The following is a 22,155-nucleotide window of genomic DNA, read 5'->3' on the forward strand; positions in this document are numbered from 1 at the left end:
ACTGGGGGTAGGCGTGCAGACGTGGATAAGACAAAAGTCGGTGCGTCCAAGCCCCCGGGCACCGCGCGCACTCTCTGAATGCAGGCATTTATGAAGTCCTTTACAACGTGCAGTCAAAGAGGTTAATTGAAAAATTTCTTAATGTCATTATGAAAGAACTAGATTAACCCAAGTTAATTCACTTTATTGTTCAAAATAAAGAGGAATAAGCACTGAACTCACTTGCAAATTTGGGGCGTGAATTAGGGGTGAGATGTTGTCTTTAAGGACTCTGCCAGTTTAATTAAGATATGGGAAATTACTTATTGTTCTTCACCACTAAAGTGCTAGGAATTAACAGGCAAACGTGGTGCCTGGGCTTTTCCTATCTCCGCCGCGTGTGTGTGTTTAATACCCGTCAGACTCTGTCATTAAACCTCAGGCACGGACGGGGCTCGCTCATGCCAGCCTGCCCGCCTGCCCGCGCCCCTCTGCCGGCCCATCCGCACGGAGGGGCCGTGGTGCAGGCTGGACGGCTCTCACTCCGGCCCGCGGACGGTCCTGGTGACCAGTCACCGCTTCCTGCCCTGCACGGTCGGGACGGGGCTGATTGCGGTGGGTGGCGGGTCTCTTCCGCCTGCAGACGGAACTGTGACTTTGTAGCTCTTTCTCAGAAGAGCAGCTCTCTGGCTCCTCCAGGGAAATCACCCCCGTTTGCTTTTCCTTTAGGAAGTTTTACTCAAGAGGGCAGCCGATCTGGTGGAAGCCTTGTACGGGATGCCCCACAACAACCAGGTAGGCAGATGGCGGCATGGCGGTCCTGCCCCCTTCCCGGGGTGACTGTGTCCTCGCAGGGCCAGCCGGCCTGGGCCCACCGCCGGCTTTCGGGGCACCCATGTGCCTGTTCACGAGGACTCACAGAGAGGATGATGGGAGAAAGCCTTCATCTTCCTGTTTTTGCCCTCGCACTAAGTACTCAAGTAGGAGATGACGAGTGAGTGTCAGGAAGCAAACGCAGGAGAACTTGTCACAGGAAGGAGAACCACCTGGAAATCTGGCTGGTGGATTCGGTGGTAGACAGTTCGGCGCAGCCTGACTTGGGAGGGAAGGACAGGCACCCACAGCCCATCCTCATCCCGCCTGGAGGTCTCTGGGGAGCAGACTTGCGGGTGTTCTAGCTGTGGGCCCGCTTCTTTGACTCTGGGTGCGGGTCCTTCCACGCCTCCCCCACTTCCATGCACCCCTCGGGGGCCTTTGGGCTGTGGGTGCAAAACAGAGCAGATGGCCTGCTCCGAAGCACCATTACGCTGTCTTCCTAAGGGAGGTTCTTCTCCCATTACAAAATCAGTTTTGTCACCATCTGGACCGAGGGACGGGGGAACGCCGCTGTCATTTGGCCTCGTGGGGCAAGGTGGAGGGGGTCTGCGCCCCCCAGGGGGACGTGGGAGCTGGAGGCAGAACGGGCACTCCCCCTCCCGCCCTAGGAGATCATCCTGAAGCGAGCAGCTGACATTGCCGAGGCGTTGTACAGCGTGCCCCGCAACCACAACCAGATACCCACCCTGGGCAACACCCCCGCGCACACGGGCATGATGGGCGTGAACTCCTTCAGCAGCCAGCTAGCTGTCAACGTGTCAGAGACATCACAAGCCAATGACCAAGGTACGCTGCCGTGCCGGGGCGAACCCCCTTCCCCGGACACGCTCCCAGGGACAGCTGAGACTTAGCCGCAGCTGCCCGTGTCCTGGGTCCAGCGGGGAAGGCGGGCAGTGCTCCGCTGTCTGCGGCTCTGCCCGGGGAGGTCCTCCCGGCAGCCCTGCCCGGCGAGCACGGGGCAGGGAGCGCTCAGAGAACCCAGAACTAATTTATTGCCACGGTACCTGGCTGCCACGCAGTGTACTGGTTTTTGCTAGAAGTTTCCTTGAAAGGCTGGGAGGAGCCACAGGACAGCCGTGGTGTAGTAAGTGGACGGGACCCTTCTTGGATAATATTGCATGGGTGGGACTTGGAAGGAGTAAATGGAGAGGAACACCCAGTCCCCCCATCCCCCTCCCCACCTCCGGGGTACCTGCTCCCATCCTGCGGTGACCTGGAGGCCGCAGGTCGCAGGACCCTGTCCTGTGAGCCAGTTCTGAGCAGGTCTTAGTTCTCCTCCCTCTGGTCTGGGCGGGCAGCGGTCTCAGAAAACGCCTCAACCTGCTGCCGCTTGGCTCCGGTTCATCCTCACTCCCACGGCGGGACTGATGCGACCGCTCCTTACCCCTCCCCCACGCTCACAGAAATCGTAACCGTACAAATGAAGACCCCAAAACAGCCCTTCCTGGGGAGTCACGGCCACAAACAAGCTCTCCCTGTCAGCCATGGCATTTGAAGGTCTGCGCAGGCCGAAAGTTCACCTAGCGTGGGGGGACAGCCCCCGAACCCAAGCTGTCGGTAATTGCTTCTAAAGAGAAACCCGAGAGCACCTGACGGTCAGATCGAAGCGCGCTGGGCCGGCTGTCGGCGCGCAGGCAGGATGGGGCGAGGCGAGGCGGCGCTCCGGCAGGGTTGGCGTGAGGAGGTTATCTGAGCTGGAGGCGCTAGGGCTGGCGTGGAGCTTGAGGTCAATTAAAAATGTTGAATATATGATAGGGATTTGCGGGGAAACCCCCCCCAAGTGTGTCTCCCTGATAATAACGTTATTTTTGGCCGGGGGGGGGGTTTTAACAGTCGGCTACAGTCGCAATACAAGCAGCGTGTCCCCGCGAGGCTACGTCCCCAGCAGTACTCCCCAGCAGTCCAATTACAACACAGTCAGCACTAGCATGAATGGATATGGAAGTGGCGCCATGGCCAATCTAGGGGTCCCTGGCTCGCCTGGATTTCTTAATGGCTCCTCCGCTAACTCTCCCTACGGCAGTAAGTGTCTGTTTTTGTCACACGTCATCACACAGATTCATGTTCAAACAAAGTCCCGTGTGTGCATTGCTTGGCTGTTCTGTGATGTGAGCTGCTGGACCCAAGGGAGGGTGGCTCTGGAGGCTGGGTGTCCGTGTGGCGACGGTAAATTGACCTGCGATGGGCCCCGCGAGGCCACGTCGGAAACCCGCACAAAATGGGGCTGCCCGATTGGAAACGAAAGCTCAACACGAGAGTTTGCCTGTGATGCAGAGAGCGGCCAAGCCAGAAACGTGTCGTGCTTGTCTTGTCGGCCCCGACGCCGCGGGCGAGGCCCTACGAGCTCTCTGTGTCTGTTGCCGTGCCGGCGCCGCGTGCTGACCGTGTTTGCTTTGTTGCAGTAGTGCCGTCCAGCCCCACCATGGCAGCCTCTTCGGTCACCCTCCCTTCAAACTGTAGCGGCACCCACAGCATTTTCTCATTCTCACCTGCCAATGTCATCTCTGCAGTGAAACAAAAGAGCGCCTTCGCGCCCGTGGTCCGGCCCCAAGCTTCTCCTCCTCCCTCCTGCACCAGCGCCAACGGGAACGGACTCCAAGGTGAGGGCAGCGCACCAGCCCCGGTGCTCCCTGACGCTGGCGGACCTCTCCCCCGAGGGGCCCCCTGAGGGCAGGCCAGGCTGGGCCGCGGGGTGGGAGCTCCTGCCCTTCCTCCGGGTCCTCGCCCCACCGTGGCCGCTGCATGCTCCCCTTCGGTGGGCCGCGATGCGAGACCCCCCGACCCCCGGTATCCACGTAAAGGACCCCCATTTGCTTACCCCCACCGGTAACAGACTCTCGTTGGTGAAAACCATTGCCTCCTGCTTCCAACCTCACCCACGTGTCCTTTTGGCAAAGCAGCCCCTCCCCTCAGGAAGGGTAGCCACCGGGGAACCGTGTGAATGCAGCGGGGGGACGGGGGGGGGGGGGCCCTGTTCCGGCCACTCAGCAAACAGGCCTTCACGGCCGCAGCTCACCCACTGAGAGCAGGGTGCACCCCACCTGTAGTGCCTGGGTCTGCAGCCTCCTTGCTCGCAGGCAGCAAAATAGCCTCAGGACGGGGATGGCGGGTCATCGTGCCACCTGCGGAGCCCAGCCCAGAGCCGGCGTGCTCCCCGCGCCCTGAGACGGAGCCTGCCTTCTCAACCTGGTATAGCAGACCCTGGGCCACCAGGCTGTGCTGTCCTTGGAAAGGGGTGCACCCAGACCAGGGCCATGCATGCGTAAACACTGGGTGGGAGTCGGTTTTTCTAGGTCATCTCTTCCACACAGGAGGGAGCAGGGCTGGCCCTGAGGGCAGGGGGAGGCACCCCGTGGACACAGCTGCCCGCAGATGGGGCCACGTGGAGCAGGCACCCGGTGCCTGCCCAGGGCTGGGTCCCTCTGGGCAGCGTAGGCCGCACCGTGGCCTGTGAGGTGTGCGGCGGGTGGGCCACGTGAGTGCCCCTAGGCCTCGTGATCTTCCGCGTGGCTCTTTGTGACTCACGGGGGCCACAGGCACTGAATTAAGTGGCCGTCATCTGGCCTCTTTCAGACACCACCTTTGGTATATGCTCCTCCCGGTGAAAATCAAATCCAGTTACTCCTTTAAAAAAATGAATCCATTCAACCAGTATTTACTGAGCGCCTACTATGTGCCAGGCTCTCTGCTGGGTGCTGAGGACGTTACCGTGGAGAAGACAAACTGGCCCTTTTGTGAAGTCGGTGGCATATTTCACTTTGATGAACTAATGCTCAAAAAAGGAACTGGAAAGGTACCCGCGATTTGAAATCATTGTCTCCCAGCATCTTAGTGTGTGAGAGGGATGCCCGGGCCCCGTGCGCCGCCGACCGGCCTGCGGCGGCCCCCACCCACAGCTGCTTGCGAGGCAGGTGGCCAGGGCCGCGGCCCACCCGCCGTCCACACGGTGCGGAGGCGCACGGGAGGACGGCACCACCTAAGCCGTGTGTATACACACAGGTCTGCCAAAACCATATGTTGTAACGGTGAGTCGGAGAGGAGTTGATACTGTTGAACCTAATGAACTGGGAAACTGAAGCTCACATCACTACGTGAACAAACGTATTACTGTGTTATACATAAATTAATGAGAATGATCATTCTGACAAAAATTAAACAACACTAAAGTTAAAAGATCTTAAATTATACTCGTGCCAGGAGTTCACTGGGAGGCATCCGCTGTGCTTGGCATTTTAGCACCAAGTTTCTTGCTCCGAGAGGAGCAGAAAGAGCTCCCTGAGGTGGGGCTGTGACTTGGGTCTCTTTGGGGCCTTGGCCCTGAGAGGGCAGGTGGGCTGTGAGCGGCTTCGCTCTCAGAGGGCCCGCGACTCACCATTACGATACCGAACCATCAGCAGGAGGTCAGAGGCAAGGGCTGGGAGCAGAGGGGAAACTGAGGCGCATCCAGGTTGCAAGGAGGGAGCGAGCGCCCGGGTCCCACCGGGCCTGCGGGCCAGCCCTGGCTGGCGTCACAGACGTGACCAGGTTGGTTCACATCTGTCGACAGAGGTGGCCTCGGGGAGTCTGGGCCTCCGTCTGCTGTGAACAAGCCACTGAGAGCTGTGGGAAGCGGCCGCCTTCCCGCGCACGCTCAGGCCCGAAGCCTTGCCCTTCCAGAGAAGTCCCTGAGGAGGGCTGCAGCAGGAGAGGTCGTGGGGGGTTTGTCCCCACACGTGCCCCGGGCCCGTGAACTAGATGCCCCCCGCGCCTTGACCGAGCCCACGGCTGGTTAGCGGGCGCGGCGCACGCCCCACGTCACCGTTGAGTCCAGCCCCAGGCGGAGGCCGCCCGGCCGGCGAGAGGGACGGCCCGGTAACCCGCTGCTCTCTCTCTTTCAGCTATGTCTGGGCTGGTAGTGCCGCCGATGTGAGGGCCTCGCGCTCCCTCGCGCAGCGCCCGGGACGGACTTCAGGGGACACGTTTCGTACGTAAGCGCGGCTGCTGGAGCCAGTCCGCAAACGCATGGGCCGCGCGGAGACGCTGCAAGAGACTTTGTTTAAAGATTTTATTTAAACTATTAAGAATCAACATGCGAACAGCCTACTTCTTCATGACCAATTCCATTTTATTGACTGAACTTTTCTCATATTTTCACATTTCTCAGTCTGAAGACTAAGGAAAACAAAGCGACGCCTATTTTGTATAAAGTCTCTGACTCCGTCTTGGCTCTGTCTCGTATTTGCTATGTGTTGGGAGAAACTCTGTGAATGCACCATTTCGATTACCATGAAACACTGACGAAAAATGCCTCCAGACATTTTTCTGTGCTCATACTTAGATTCACAATGGTTGTGTATCTCTATAATGTGAAATATTTTTTTGTGGTGAAAAAAGGGGCCAAGGAGGTGTGAGCCATCGAACTGGAAGAAAGGAGGACTCCGTGACTAGGAGCATTCGGGGTGGCAGGGAGGGAGGGAGGGTTTATCATTGCTTAACTTCATCTTAATGAAATGAAACTTTGTAACTTATTGTAGTTAGAAATTGTAACTTTGATATTGAATTCTCTTGCCTTCAACAAGCACACTGACAGAAAAAAAAACGCTACTGTCTGTTGGTTAAAATATTCTCCCACTGCTAGAGCTTCCTGTTAAGCAAGTGTGATCTGCGACATTTTTTCCACTTTTGCTAGCACTGTATACTAATGCATTCTTAGGCTACTGTGAGGTCCATGTTTCTTGTACCAGAAATTGTCCTTTTGACTTCTAGCTCCTTCTTCCCTACTGTGTTTTGTATGTGGTTATAAAATTGTAGACTTTTGTGATTTTGCCAAAGTTGTAGCTAAATATTTATACACTTGTCTTGAATTTTTTTCAGATCCACTTAAATATTTAGAAAAAAACACGTTTTCTTCCTTATGCGTCTCATAAGGAATAAAATGGTCTCCATTCAACACTTTTCCATGAACACTTACAGTTGCTAAGGGACTTTCTTTTGTAACATATCGATTATAAATATTGTATTTATCTTTGAAATTTTGTACATTGCTTTTCCCGCCATTTTCTTTTTCTTGTCTGTATCGGTTTTTGGTCGTGGCCTGGTGTTGGGAAGAGCATTAAGCCAAGAGCTGTCTCTGACCTGTTTTGTTAAAGTGAACCGGTGTCCTTGCATTTCATTTGTACTTCCAAGATTTGCTTTTGTTTAGACTTTCCAATCCTTCTTTTTTCCTTTTTTTTATTTTGAGGAAAAGTCAAATTCATTGTTTATTTTTATATTATTTTTAAGTTATCTGAACAAATACTTTTGAAAAAAAAGTTTGTTGTATAGTCAAAAAACGGTGCCACTCGGCTGTGACAAATCCTAGTAGACTCTGCATGTGCGACGGCCACGAAGAGGGGACACCGTTTGGGGCTGTGTCCTTATTTTATTTTTCTGTAGAATGTAAAAAGTCATTTTAGCTGCCACCCATGACTTTGCCACATAGCTGAACTGTGTTTACTGGAACAATTCAGAGGCCTAAAGTTTAAAATAAAATTTACTTCTGATGTTTTAATTAAAATGTTTGCCACATTAACTTCTCTGATGCCTTAAAAGTGGACTTCTTTAAAGAACCTTTGTGCTACTTTATCACAGGCTTACGACACAATTGTTAATTGATATTTCATTTGGAGATTTACGGTGTCACACACACACAGACACACACACAAAAGCACAAACCTGGTGTTCCACGTGTCGCTCCTTTCTGTGTCTGATTCTGCTGCCTTGTGTCCTCCCAGGCCCACCTAGGATTCAGAGAGGTGTGAGGGGGAACCAAAATCACCACTGGTTTTTAACTTTTTTTTTTTTTAAACATTACTTTTTTTGTGGTCAGACCCAACAGCACTGTCTGTACTTTTTAAACCAGAATGACCTCCTTCAGACACTGTGCCTGTTCGTGCCAAACCCGCAGTGAGACCAGGAGGGTCAGTCTTTCCCCTTTGTGTTAAATGCTTCCCAGACACAGCACAGCAAATGTTTTGCAAATTGCAGCAGAAATCAGATTTAAAACAAAAAGGAGGGACTTTAAAAAACTTTGACAAAAAGAAAAAAAAAACCAACCATGCACAACTTAGGAACGTGTTCATTCAAGGGACTAAATAAAAGAAGCGGAATGTCCCCAGTGGTCAGCGGGTCACAGTCTGGCCCTTTGACGGCTAAGGCTTAGCTACGTGGGAAAGCCTGAGAAGTCACTTTGGAACTAAATCGCCTCCGTTTTATTTTGTATAAGTAAAGGTTTGATCTGAAACAAGCTCACGTGTACACGTTAAGAACGTTTGCAAGTTTCCTCATCCCTGCACTTGGTTTGTGTTTTAGATTAATAGTCAGTGCCCCTCATCGCTTCATTGTCTCAAACTTGAGCGCTTCACTAAATGGTAGATTTTACTGTTAAAGACCCTACAATAAGATTGTTTTATCTGTACATTTTTTCAGATATTTAACTGTATAAAAATGTTCATTTTACACAATATTTAATTAAAGTATTTCTTGTCTGTGAATTTCACTTTGGGTAATTTTATCTGTTTTGATTGCAATGAGTGGCAAAACGCATGCAGAACTTACCCTGGGTGGGGGTGGGGGTGGGGGTGTTCCTTTGCACACCCTGGGCCCCAGCGCTGTCTTGGCCAAGATAAACGTGATTCACGGGAGAACTTTCTACAGAGTGAGTCCTTCGTCCTCAAACCACTCTTCTAACCTGCACAGGGAAAGTCTTACGGTTCCTGAGATGGCTCTGGTGCCCAGAGGGGCCATCTGTACATATGTTGTGCTGAAAGGTCTGTACGTGACTGTGTGTCAGACACAGAGGCCACAGCAGCAATGTGGCGCTGACCCAACCATGAGATCCCCCCACCCCGCTTTACGCCCAGGGCTCCTGCCTCTGTGTCCAAACTGGTGGGCATGGCGGGTCAGGAGCAAGGGCTGGCGGGGCGGGGGGGGGGGGGGGGGGACGCCACACACACTCCTCCCGCCGTCCCCACTGAGTGCACTGGGGCGAGAACCAGCTTCAGGCTCCCGACAGGCGGGCGGACACCAGGATCCAGACGGTGCCAGCCGAGGCCCAACGGGGGATGCCACCACCAATTCCAGGTGCGTGGCAGTGGCAAGACAGACCCTCTGCGCTGCCCCCTCGATAAGTCTCGGCCGTGGTGGGCCAAGCGCGGTGGTGCAGGGCCGAAGGCACCATTGTTAATGAGAGCTGCCCTCAGCGCTGGGGTTCTAATTTACGCAAGGAATCCTGCGAATTCTCCGCACTCCCCTTCCAGCTCATTCTGGATTTTTCACTTCCTCCTCAATGAAGGGCTGGTTTTGCATGTTTTGGCTTGCAGCTCTGTAACACATACACGCAAGTGTGATCCAAATTAGTACTCACAAATGTCATCTTAATTACTTGTTCTGAGCAAAACAGGAAACAATTATTCAAAACATAAAGAAACTTGTGAATACCTTTTTCTCCTGTCAACGACAATCAGGTTCCTTTGGCTACATTTTTGTCTCAGCCTTAAAGAGACAGCAAAGAAAAAGAGGCTCGTGGGGTGCAAGGCTGCGGGCCGCCCACCCTCCCGCCCCCTGGGGTCCTTCCCCAGGTGCTGGGAACCAAAGTCCTCTCCTTCCCCACTCTACCAGAAGTGCCAGCCCGGGCGGCCGGGGGTGGGGTGGTGGTGGGAAGGGCTGCCTCCCCAGAGCTGTCTCACCAGGGCCCTACAACCTGGGGAGAAATTGTTTCATGTTTGTGTTTCGAATCAGAAGCAAGAACTGCATTCTCTCCAAATGTATGCCAATTATTGTCAGGCTGCCTTTTAAGGTCTTTCAAGCTTTTAAAGATTATTCAAAGCACTTGAAATGGGCTTCCATCTAATGCCTCATTTCATTGCATTAAACAGCCTAGTTAATAAAGAATCAATATATTCAAAGGGCAAGGTTATCTTTTGTCTATAAGGGGTGGTGTCATTCTGAACCTTTTATAGTTCAAATGCTGAAAAAGACCTCATGAAATCCATACTCATCAAGTGAGTCACCGAGAGCAGTAAAGAGGGGCGGGGTGGGGGGGGGCGAAAGGGAAGAAAGGCTGCTCTCCTTTAAAACAACTCAGCCTTATCTCCTCGCTTGGAGTGCCCGAAGAGTCCTCCGAAAATGTCAATTTCTCATCAAGACAAGAGGCCACGATGATCATTTTTTCCAGAGAATACATACAATTAAGAGAACGCAGAGGGCCGGCTGTGGCAGCGATCTGTCGCTGCTGCTGTCCCCACGAGCTGCGCGCGCCCTCCCGGCAGATAATAAGAGTTGTTGATAACTCAAGTGTCAATATGCCGAAGAGCGCGTTCTGAATGTGCGTCCTTGTACTCTGAGCGCGCCCGGCCGATCCCAGGCCCTGATAAGGGCCCAGCTGCCAACGGACACCGCAGGTTGGCCCTCACAATTAATGCGATGAATAAATCACACAAAAGAGTCGGGAGGCTTTATACTCAGTGAGACAATCCCCTGTTTTACCCTTCAAGGATTCCTTTTATGTTGGAATAAGGTTGCTTTTAATGAAATTTAAACTCATCAGAGGAAATCAAAACCCTCCAATCAGATTACAAATTGATTTTTTGGTCATTTGTCATTTCCCAGTTTCACATAGAACAAGTTGCCAGTCTGGCGCTGGGGAGCCAGTGTGCGCACGGCTCCCAGCCCCTGGCCTGGGGACAGACAGGCGCAGCCCCTGACGCCCGGGCAGACTCACACACGGTTCTGACTCTCCCCGCCCCCTCCTGGTCTGGCAAAGTGAACCCACCCACAAACGAGTGCCGTTCAGCTTGGAATCCAGCCGCGGCATGACCTGGGGACGTCCCTCGTCCTTGGTAGAACTCGCAGGGATGGCTAGGTTCACACTCACGATGGCCAACAGAGACACATTCTCTTAGAACTGTAGTAAGTTTTGGTTCATACCTGCCCACATCCTGAATCGGCTCTGGGCCACACCCGCGGGAGCCACAGGCAACAGCCAGGCCTCCTACACCACAGCTTGTCATCTGGGGCCAAGAGGACACATGGTCAACTCCTACTCAGCCATCCGGTCTGAGCCCAAACACTCGCTCCCAGGCACAGGCTGCCCTTTCTCCCAGGCCGGCTGAGGGGCCTTCCCTGTGCGCCCACCAAACCTGGGAGCTTCCCAAGGCCACCAGCTGCTGGCCTTTCAGGGGTTCCCTGTCATCCCCTGGATGCACTCTGAGCTTCTCTAAGACTAGAAGCAGCCATGCCTTCCTCAACTTCTCGTCCTATGCTGGGCCTCCCGACCAAGGCCACAAGGCTTGGCTCAGGGCAAGAGCAGGGTAGACTTCACGAGGACAGTGAACATCGTTCCTGATTCAAGAATCCTTGGAGACCACCTTTTAAATCATAATCTCTGAAGTGAGTTGAGCAGTGCACGCATTCTTGAAGAGCAAACAAGCCCCACACCTCCTGCGCTTGCCGTAGCTGGGGGTTTGCAGGTCACGTTAGCAGTCCCTCGGAGCTCTGTGCTGGAGCCCGTTCCCCCTCTTAGGTGACCAAACCGCCGTCCCGAAGTCACAGGGCTGGAAGGACCTGGGCTAAGGGCTAAATGAAGTTTCCAATCTCCCAATCCTGCCCTTGCCACGGACTTCGGTTTCAGACACCGTGGGCGGGGCGGGGGGGGCAGAGAGAGAGAGAGATAGAAAGAGACTGACCGTCTGGATGGAAGGAGAACCACCACACCTCCCTGGGAAGGTTCCAACCAAGCTCAGGGAGGACACAAGCTGCCCCGAGCCTGACTCAGCCAGGCCGTAAGATGGAAACTGGCTTGTGTAGCCGTCGTCAGCTGGAGCGCAGAGGGGTCTTGCTTCTGGACACAATCAGTGTCACAGCACCATGATTCCAAAACTGAAGGCAGAGGTTCCTCTCCCCAGGGCCTTTGCAACAAACGAGGGGTCCTCAAAGGAGGTGTTTCCCTCGTGCTTCCCCACCAGCATCCCCGGGTCACCACACGGTCTGTGTGGGGCGGGGAGGACAGGACGCCTGTGCACACGGGGCGCCCCTGGAGTCCACACCGCGTCTGCGGTGTAAGCTGAGTGTAGGAGCCCCTCACATGGTGCAGGGACGGGGGGACAGGAAGGGGCACTGAGGCAGTGCCAGAGGGATGGGGGCTGTAAGGCCCGTGCCATTGGCCAACTCCCCAGCCCCAGTCAGGGCTCCTCCAAGGCTCCTGTCACGGCCGGCAGAGGGGCAGAATGAGGGAGAAAGCGAGGAAAAGATCACCAGTGGTTTGGCTAGCAGGATCAGAATGAGAAACAACAAAGTCAGACGTGCCAGAAAAGAACTGCAGTGTCACGGGAGCACAGGCACCCTGCCGCTGCCCCGTCTGACCGCCCCCAGCACCACGCTGGCGGCTACGGACACAGCACCCCCTGACGGCGGGCTCTCTAGCTGAGTGAAACTTGAGTTTCCAGCTACAAGAGACCAAGCCCTGCACCACTAGGAGGGCCAGCGGAACCTAGGCTGGTCTGGGCCTGGGGCCACCAGTAGAGAGAGGAAGAAACTTGCAACAATGACAACAAAGGGTTTATATCTCAATATACAATGAGCTTTTGCAAATCAATAAGACCAGATACCCTGAAGAAAAACAGACAAATTCACAGTCAATTCACAAGGGGACGATACAAGTGATTGATAAGCTTAGGAAAATATATTCAACCTTACTTAAAAATGCACATCAAAATAATGAGATGAAATTTTTTTTCATCTATTAAATTAGAAAAGATTTTACTTAAAAGCTAATACTCAATCCTGTTGATGGAGAAATGGGCATTCGTAGAGTTGTCGATAGAAGAGTAATTGGTACAGCCTTCTGGAAATCAGTGTGACATTATATCAAGAGACGTAACAATGTTCATATCCTCTGACCCACTCACTCCACTTCGAGGAGTCAATCTTCAGGAAATAATCAGAGATCAGGCAAGATTCAAGTACAAGACTGTTCGCTGTAGTAGTATGTATTTAAAAAACTGGAAAGAACCCAAATACCTGAACATAGGAATTGTTAATTGAATTATGGTGTAGCCATATAATAGAATACTATATATTCTACTAAGCCATTAAGATCATGCTTTTAAAGTATATTTAACGAAATGGTAAATACTAATGATATAAAATTAAGGTGAGGCAGGCACGTAACATTGGGTATATAACATAGTTCAAAATTGTGAAGTTTCTCTTTACAGAAGAGAAAGCAAGAAAAATAAATATATAGTAAATGTAATATTACTGAATAATATATATTTGGAAGAAATAGTGGAATTACAGCAGGATCACTAGTTGGTGTGTTTGGGAGGTGGGGGAGTTGGTGCTGCAGGGCCACGGGGAAGTGCCACGGAGAAGTACCACGGAGACTGATGTGGGCGGTCAGTTGGAGCTCAGACAGGGCTGGATTGGGGAGCGCAGGGCACGGGGTCCCAGGGAGGCAGAGCCCAAGGGAGGGGCTGCCGGGGAGTGCAGAGTCCCTCAAGGCCTGCTGCTGACTTCACATTTACCTGAACTTCCTTGCAGGGACTTCTGCGGCTAGCGACCCATTACTGACCAAACGAGGGGGAAAACTACACTATGCTTTAGCTAACTACAAGTCAAATAAAATCTTGAAAGAAAAAAAAATTATAAAAAAATAAAATTAGTATCCTAAGAAAACCCAAAAGAACTTAAAAAGTATTAAATCCAGTAAGTGGAATTTAGCAAGACTGATGAATACAAGGTCCACATACAACCATATTTCGGTAATAAAAGGAATTTAAAAAAAGTACACCACTTATAATGCCATAAATAATACCAAATACCCAGGAAAAGAGCTACCAACATTATATGAAATATCTGCCCAGGAAACTGTACAAGTGTTGAGAAATGTTTAAAATCTTAAGAAATGGAGGCATAGAACACATTCGTGGGTTGGAAAATTACATGTGGAAAAGATGCCAATTCTCCCTAAAATGATCCCTGGACTCCCTCTCAATCTCAGGGCAGCTCAGGAGCTCCTTTCCAGAAGCTGATAAGTTGATTCCAAAATCTACATTGAATTGTGAATGACTAAGCCCAAGTGGGAAGCCTGAGGTCTCGGACCACCGTCTTACTCTGTTTGGGCCACTGTGACAAAATCCCACACACCAGGGGGCTCAAACAGCAGACCTTTATTTCTCCCGGTCCTGGAGGCGGGGAGTACCAGCTCCAGGTGCTGGAGGATCTGGTTCTTGGTGAGGGCCCTCCTCCCGGCTTGTGGACAGTGGCCTTCTCACTGTGTGCTCACATGCAGAGAAGGACTGTCATCTCTTAGGAGGGCTCAACTCCCATCCTGGGGGCCCCACCCCCGGGATCTCATTTAAACCTTATCACCTCCCATCATGTTGTGTGGTAGGGCTTCAACATATGGATTTGGGGGGCACACATATTCAGTCCCTAACACTACCCAAAGTTCCTTATGGGGCCATAGTAAGTAATACAGCTTGCTGTTAGAGCAAGACCAGCAACAACTTCATGAAGCAGAGTCCAGAAGCAGGTCTGTACACATGGTCCCCTGACGTATAACACAGCTGACACAGTAGTGCACTGGCAAAAGGGAGGTCTTCTCGTAAGGGGGGCTGAGTGAAGTGGATGGACATATGCTAAATAGAGTGACACCCCCTCACACATGCGAGTGCAAATCAGGATGGCCGGGCACCCTAATGGAGGGCTCCCTGGCCGTGAAGAGGAGAGAAGAGTGTTCAGGGACGGAGGGTCAGAGTCAGGAGAATACCCAGGGCCTCTGAACTGAAGTAGCAGTGAGACGGGGTGCTGAGCCCCCATCTGCCTGGGCAGGCTGGTGAGGGCCGTGGCTCGCAGGAGGGCCCTCACGGGGTAGGACAAAACCCAAACCCCGCTCCCCTCCATCTAACTGCTTGGACGGGTGGAGACTGCACTTTGTATCAGCTCTTGCAGGGAGCTGGCCCGGCAGCACCCTGGAAAGATCCCTCAAGCGCTCCAGAGGCTTTCAAGAAGACCTGTGGTTTTATTATTGCAAGGAATTAAAGAAGACCTAAACAAATGGGAAAACATCACACGTTCATGATTGGAAGACAGTTTATCGTTAAGATGACAATGTTCCCCAATGGATCTGCAGATTCGACGCAATCCTATCCGAATCGCAGCTGGCTTTTTGTAGAAACTGACAGGCGCATCCTGAAACTCACACACTAGCACACAGGACACCGAATAACCAAACAGTCTCATAAAAGAAGAACAAAGTCAGAGGATTCCACTTTGATTTCAAAACTTACTGCAAAGAAGAAGAAATCAAGACAGTGTCGTCCTGGTGTAGGATACATGTCCAGATCTGTGGAACAGAACTGAGAGTCCAGAAGGAATCCTGTGTATTTATGGTTTTTGACAAGAGTGCCAGGGCCATTCAAGGGGAAAAGAACCACCGGAGCGTCCACAGGCCAGAGAACAGAATTGGACTCTCACTCGTACCATACACAAAAATTAACTTAAAATGGATCCAAGACCTAAATGTAAGCGCTAAGACTGTAAAACTGAGAACACACAGGGCTGCCTTCAGGACTTCAGACCTGACAACAGATGTCACGCGAATGGGCAACTGTGTGTAATGCAAGAGACGTGGTGCACGTTTTCGCTTTGACTCCAAAAGCACAAATCATAAAAGTAAAAAAGATAAACTGGCCTTCATCAGAATGGAAAATATCTATGTTTCAAAGACATTATTTGAAAATCATGTATCTGACCAGGGGCTTGCACCACAAATATATAAAGAATGCTCGCGAACACCACCCGAAAGAAGACAAATGACTGCATTTAGGAATGGGCAAATGATCAGAAATAGACATTTCTTGGGGCGCCTGGGTGGCACAGCGGTTAAGCGCCTGCCTTCGGCTCAGGGCGTGATCCCGGCGTTCTGGGATCGAGCCCCACATCGGGCTCCTCTGCTATGAGCCTGCTTCTTCCTCTCCCACTCCCCCTGCTTGTGTTCCCTCTCTCGCTGGCTGTCTCTATCTCTGTCAAATAAATAAATAAAATCTTAAAAAAAAAAAAAAAAGAAATAGACATTTCTTTAGAGAAGACACACACGTGGCCACCAAGCATAGGAAACGATGCTCCCCGTCGTCGGTCATCAGGGGGATGCAAATCAAAACCACAGGAGGAGACCTTCCTGCCCACGAGCACAGCTGCGATCAGACAGTCCGACCACAACCAGCGCCGTGAGGTGTGGAGACACCTGGCCTCAGACCCTGCGGGTGGACGCAGGAAACCCTGGAGTCACTTTCAACAGACCAGCAGTTTCTCATGTGGTTAAACCGCTACCACGGGACCCAGTATTTCTATTCCTGGCTATACACCAAAGAGACGGAAATCTGTGTTCACTCAGAAACTTGCCCACGAATGTTTGTAACAGCACTGGAATTCTCAGAAGGTAGAAACAACCCAAATGTCCATTACGAATGGATTCTAAAATTTTGGGGGATCCATACGATGGAATACTAAAGGGGAACATGGATGAGCCACACGTGGACGGACTTTGAAAACATTATGCGAAGTGAAGGAAGCTGATCCCCAAAAGCCAAGTTTCCATTTATGTGCAATATCCCGAGATTGCCAATCAGCAGCGACAGGAACGAGACCAGCGACTGCTCGCAGCGGGACGCGGGGAATGTGGGGGTGACAGCCAAAGAGACATGAGGGGAGGATCTTTCTGAGATGGTAACAATGTTCCGACATTGACTGTGGTCACAACCACCGAGTCGTACACATTAAACAGGTACAATTTCAAGTATGTGAATTATTTCTCGATAAAGCTGTTATAAAAAAGTCCTGTGGTTTTATGAAAGCAAAAATAAAAAATCAACATTTCATGGAGAATTACTCCTAAGGCGTTTGGTTTTCGGAGGAAACTGTATTTGCCCAAGAAAGTTCCTGGAACTGGAGTCTCAGGTCAGTCCCTGAGAATCGTCAGGGTTCTGCGCACTGTCCTAAGCAAGGCAAGGGTCTTCCTCCATCTGCTCCCAGGGGTCCACGTCCACAAGCTGCAGAAGGTATGGGAGTCACATCGGCCCCTATTCAGCATCTCCAGGCCCCAAAGTCCTGCTCACAGCCTGGGTTCTACCTGGAACGAGGTGATGCGGGTGCAGGCTCCCCCTGCAGCTGTGGCCTCGCGTGGCCCCAGGTGGGCCAGCCCGCCCCAGCCCCAGCCTGAATTCTCTCTTGGCCGCTCTGAGGCTGCCCTCGGTTCCCTGTGGAACAGACACACACACACACACGGGGTTCCTCATCTCAGCTCATTTCCAGAGTTAAATTTTTCTTGAAGGGAAAAAGAAGCCTTCGAGAATGGCTTTTTAAAGTGGTTTCATTATTTGCCGAATATACTTGTACTTTTTAAATGTCATTGTGCTGTTTCTTAAATTTCTTCAAAAACTTATTATCTTATTAAGTTGGATATCTGAAATCTCAACTGATCCCATCGCACTCCCGCCCCACTGGTCTGAGCCACATCTGTGCTTCCCCGGCACAAGGTGCCAGTGGCCCCGTGCGTCCCTGGGCTTTTCCTCCTGCTCCAGCTGTCTTCCTCAGCACAGCAGCCAGAGGCTCCTCTAAATTAGGGCAGACCACCTTCACTGCACCCCCTCCAGGTTTCTCCCAACAGCCACAGGATGGACACAGTCAGCCCCACAGTCCCTCCCCCTGCCTTGGCTCCAGGACACAGACTACTCATGGTCCACGAACGTAAACTCCTGCCCGAGGCTTCACACTTGCTGTTCCCTCTCCCTGGAGCTCTCTTCTGCAAAAGCATTTGCTGTGCTCCCCCAACTCAGGTCTTGTGCCCCCCTTCCAGGGAGGTGTCTCTGCTCGCTCCCTCTAAAATTAACACCCTTACACAACCACTCTCCACACGCCTTCCCCCTCCCTTTTTATTCAGTTTCTTTCCTCATCACTTGCACCATGTAATAAAGCTGAGGCTTTCCTTAAGCAGCGTCTGTCCTACCATCCACTAGACCAGAAGCCCCTTGAGGAGGGGGCTCGTCTGCTTGGGCACTTGCTTTAGCCTCAGCAGCCCCACTGCTTGCAACCCAACCCCTGGATTGGGGTACCTGCTTCTATGCTCAGGATATGTGGCCTAATATCACTCCACGCTGGCCCTGGAGGACCCAGTTTTTGTTATCTTGCACGGTTTTGCTCCACAGTGCATATTTTTTTGTGTTAGTCTATAATATATAATCTCCAAAGCAACAGAACAAGGAAAGAACTCCTGCATTAGACCCACGGCCTCCCTGGAGGCCAAGTGAGTTCCAGAATGTCAGCTCCATTTGGAATATTTGTGGAGGTCTCACTGTGCGCGAGGTCCTGGGCCAGAAGCAAGAGAGGCATTAAACAGATAATAATCCATTTTTACTTGCTCTCTTGTAATCCAAGCTTGTTATAAAAATAAAGGCAATAAATATGGGTAGGAAGGACAAAGATAATCCTCCTTCATCCCAGCTCTGCCTAAACTCCTCCTCTTCCCTGGTGATACACTGTTACCAGAGCTGTCAATCTTTCTAGACCTTGTTCTAAGGACTTTACAAATAAATACACATTTCCATTTAGTTAAACAACCGTAACACAGAGCATGACTTTTATATCATGTTCCCCCAATAATCTCCTCCTGCTGGCACATGGGAATCCACCCCATGTATTCTAGTAGCTGTAGAGAAAAAGTGCATTGATTTCATCTGTCCCCTACTGAAGAATTTCATATTCTTTGCTATCAAAAATAATGGTATAGCAACAAAAAGTATATGATAAAAATTTTAAAGATCCCATTTTGTAAAAGAAAGATACCATTTACAATGGTATCAGAATATCGAATATCTAGGAATACATTAGTAGAAATTGTTTGATACCGTGACACTGAAGACCACAAAAAAGAATTGAGAAAAAATTTAAAGGTTTAAATAATTGGAGGCATATACTCTGTTTGTGGGTTTAAGAACTTAATAAAGTTAAGCTTTCCCAGAATTGATCTGTAGATTAAACACCATAAAAATATCATCAGGTTTAGTGTTGTGGAAATTAACAAGCTGAATCTAAAAGTTACATGGGCACGCAGATGGCCAAGTATAGTCAATAATTTGGATGAAAGACAAAACTGGGAAATTTACACCACTGAGTATCAAGACTTACTTGATACTTACTTGACAACTATAATTACAACAGAGTGCTACTGACGCAAGGATAGCTCACAAGCCCAATCACATGGAATGCAGAGTCCAGAAACAGACCCACGACCAGGTGAGGCTGGGCCAGCAAGTGGCTAAATCTCTTGTACAAAATAAAGTTTAACCCCTACCTCACACCAAACATAAAACTCAAGTCCAGAAAGACATGTGGCTGAATGTGAAAGATAAAGTTTCCAGAAGGAAACACAGGAGAATATGTTTCCTAATGCACCAGGAGAAAATATATTAAATAGGACACAAAACTCTTCAACCATGAAATAAAAAATTGATAAATTAGACTACACTAAAATTAAGGAATTCTGTTCCTCAAAACAATACCTTCAGCAGAATGAACAAGCAAGCCACAGAATGGGAGGAGATATTTGCAGGACATACATCTGACAACTCATCAGAATATAAGGAAGCCCTGCAAATCAATAAGAAAAAACAGCTTAATATAAAAAAGGACAAAATACTTGAACAGGCAATTCACAGAAATCCAGATATCCTAATAACCAATAAATACAAAAAAGATGCTAAAGTTCATTAACTACCAGGTTTATGAAAGATAAACCACAAAGAGGTACCACTACACCCCCACTAGAACGGCTAACTATGATAAATCAGCCAATAACCTGTTTTGGCAGATACGGAGATGGGAAGACTCTCACACACAGCTGGTGGGAGTCCCAACCGGTGCAACCATTTTCGTCCATTCCTTGGCAGTACCCACTAAAGTTGCACATTATGACCCAGCAACCCCAGCACTAGCTGTAGACCCAACAGCAGTGTGTACGAGCAGTTACTAAATCACACCAACAATGGAACCACAAAAGATCCTGAGGAGCCAAAGGAACCCAGAGAAAGAACAAAGTCGGAGGCATCACCCATGCCGATTTCAAACTGTATTATAAAGCTATAGTAATGAAAACAATACAGTCCTGGCATTAAAACAGACACACAGACCAGGGTGACAGAACAGAGAGCCCAGAAATAACCCACGCATGTACTGTCAACTAATATTTGACAAGGAAGCCAAGAATACTCAACGGGAAAAATATACTCTTTTCAATAAATGATGCGGGGAAAATTAGAAATTCACATGTAAAAGAATTAAATTAGGCCTCTATCTTACACTACTCATAAAAATTAACTCAAAGTGTTTGATTAAAGACTTACTGTAAGATCTGAAACCATAAAACTCTCAGAAGAAAACAGAGGACACCTAAAACACAAAGAACAAAATAAAAAATAGGGGCACCTGGGTGGCTCAGTCAGTTAAGCATCTGCCTTCAGCTCAGGTCATGATCCCGGGGTCCTGGGATCAAGCCCCACATGGGACTCCCTGCTCAAGGGGGAGCCTGCTTCTCCCTCTGCCTCTTCCCCCCCACTTGTGCATGCACTCTCTCTCAAATAAATAAAATCCTTAAAAAAAAATAAACAAGGGGAGGGGTCCACATCAAGCTAAAAAGCTTCTGCACAGCAAAAGAAACCATCAACAAAGCGACAAGGCAACTTCAACAAAGTGAAAAGGCAACCTACAGAATGGGAGGAAAAGTTTGCAAACCACCCATCTGATAAGGCTTAATATAAAAATATATAAGCAATATATAAAACTAAATAGCAAAAAAGAAAATCCAATTATAAAAGGCAAAAATCCTGAGACATTTCCCCCAAGATATTCAAATTGCCAACAGGTACATGAAAAGGTGCCCAACGTCACTAATTATCAGGGAGCCGCACACCAAAGCCAACACGAGATGTCACCTCATGCCTTCTAGGACAGCTGTCATGGAAGACAAGAGATAACAAATGCTCGCCAGGCTGAGGAGAAAGGGAACCCTCGTTGCACAGTGGGTGGGAATGCCAACTGGTGCAGCTACTAAGGAAAGCAGCATGGAGATTCTTCAAAGAAATCAAAGTAGAACTGCCACACGATCTACCTTTTCCACTTCTGGGTATACGCGCAAAGGAAACGGCATCGCTGTCCCAGAGGGACATCTGCACCCCACGTTCACGGTAGTGTACTCGCGATAGCCGCATCTCGGAAACAACCTGAGTGTCCAACGATGATGAATACAGGAAATGTGATGTATGTAATAAATACATACGTACACACAGTGGGGTACTTTCAGCCATAGAAATGAAGGATTTGTGACAATGTGGATGAACCTTGAGGGAGTCATGCTAAGTGAAACAAATGAGACAGAGAAAGGCAAATACTATACAATCTCACGTCTATGTGGAATCTAAAAGAAACCTAAACTCCTAGAAACAGATCGGATTTGAGGTTGCCAGAGGTGGGGGATGGGGTTAGAGGATTTGGGTTGAAGGTGGTCACAATGTTTCAATTTGTAAGTTATAAGATAAATGAGCCCTGGGGATGTAACATCCAAGATGACTACAGCCAACAATACTACTATTCATACACTTTACAGTTGTCAAGAAAGATCTTACAAGTTCTCATTACAAGGAAAAAGCTTTTTTTTTATATAACTGTGAGGTGATGGACATTAACTGAACTTATTGTGGCGATCACTTCACAATCCGTACATGCATCCAATCATCACGTACACCTCAAACTGCTACAATGTTATATGTCAATTATATCTCAATATAACTGGAAAAAATTAAAAATCTTTCACTGCCTATCTTTGCTCATAATAAATCATTCATTCCTTCATTTAAAAATAGTTGTCATAAAAGGACAAATGCTGCACGATTGCGCTTACCTGAGGCTCCCACAGCAGTCAAATTCACGGACACAGAGAGTAGGGTGGTGGGTGTCAGGGCCAGGAGGAGGAGGAAGGGTCGGGAGGTCAGTGTTCCGTGCTCCAGAGTTCTGGCTGAGCACGATGAAGAGGTCCTGGAGATGATGGCACGGGAAAGTGCACAGCGGGGCAACGTGCCCCACGCTGCTGAGCTGTGCTCTGTGAACAGTTAAAATGACAGATGCTATGCGTATTTCAGCACAATTTTTAAAAAACTTAAACATTTATTGAGTGGTTATTCGAGGTCAGGCACTGTTCTAGGTGTGGGGATAAAGCTGTGAATCAAAAGA

At 49.8% G+C, this 22,155-nt stretch overlaps 1 protein-coding gene across 11 annotated transcripts in view; it reads left to right on the forward strand.

Annotated features, from left to right (window-relative positions):
• EBF3 (EBF transcription factor 3) overlaps positions 1–8,366 on the forward strand; it is a 118,556-nt gene extending 110,190 nt beyond the window's left edge. For 2 of the 11 annotated variants that reach the window (XM_026494403.4, XM_048218938.2), the window contains exons 12-17: positions 709–774; positions 1,464–1,641; positions 2,689–2,877; positions 3,258–3,455; positions 4,536–4,648; positions 5,733–8,366. In XM_026494403.4, the coding sequence (XP_026350188.1) occupies positions 709–774; positions 1,464–1,641; positions 2,689–2,877; positions 3,258–3,455; positions 4,536–4,648; positions 5,733–5,750 (762 nt within the window). In that variant the 3' untranslated portion in view covers positions 5,751–8,366. The other 9 variants (XM_026494408.4, XM_044382267.3, XM_026494406.4 and 6 more) reach the window with 6 other exon arrangements.
• The last annotated feature ends 13,789 nt before the right edge of the window (positions 8,367–22,155 follow it).

This window comes from Ursus arctos, unplaced genomic scaffold (assembly GCF_023065955.2).
Source record: "Ursus arctos isolate Adak ecotype North America unplaced genomic scaffold, UrsArc2.0 scaffold_7, whole genome shotgun sequence".
NCBI classification, from domain to species: Eukaryota; Metazoa; Chordata; class Mammalia; order Carnivora; family Ursidae; genus Ursus; species Ursus arctos.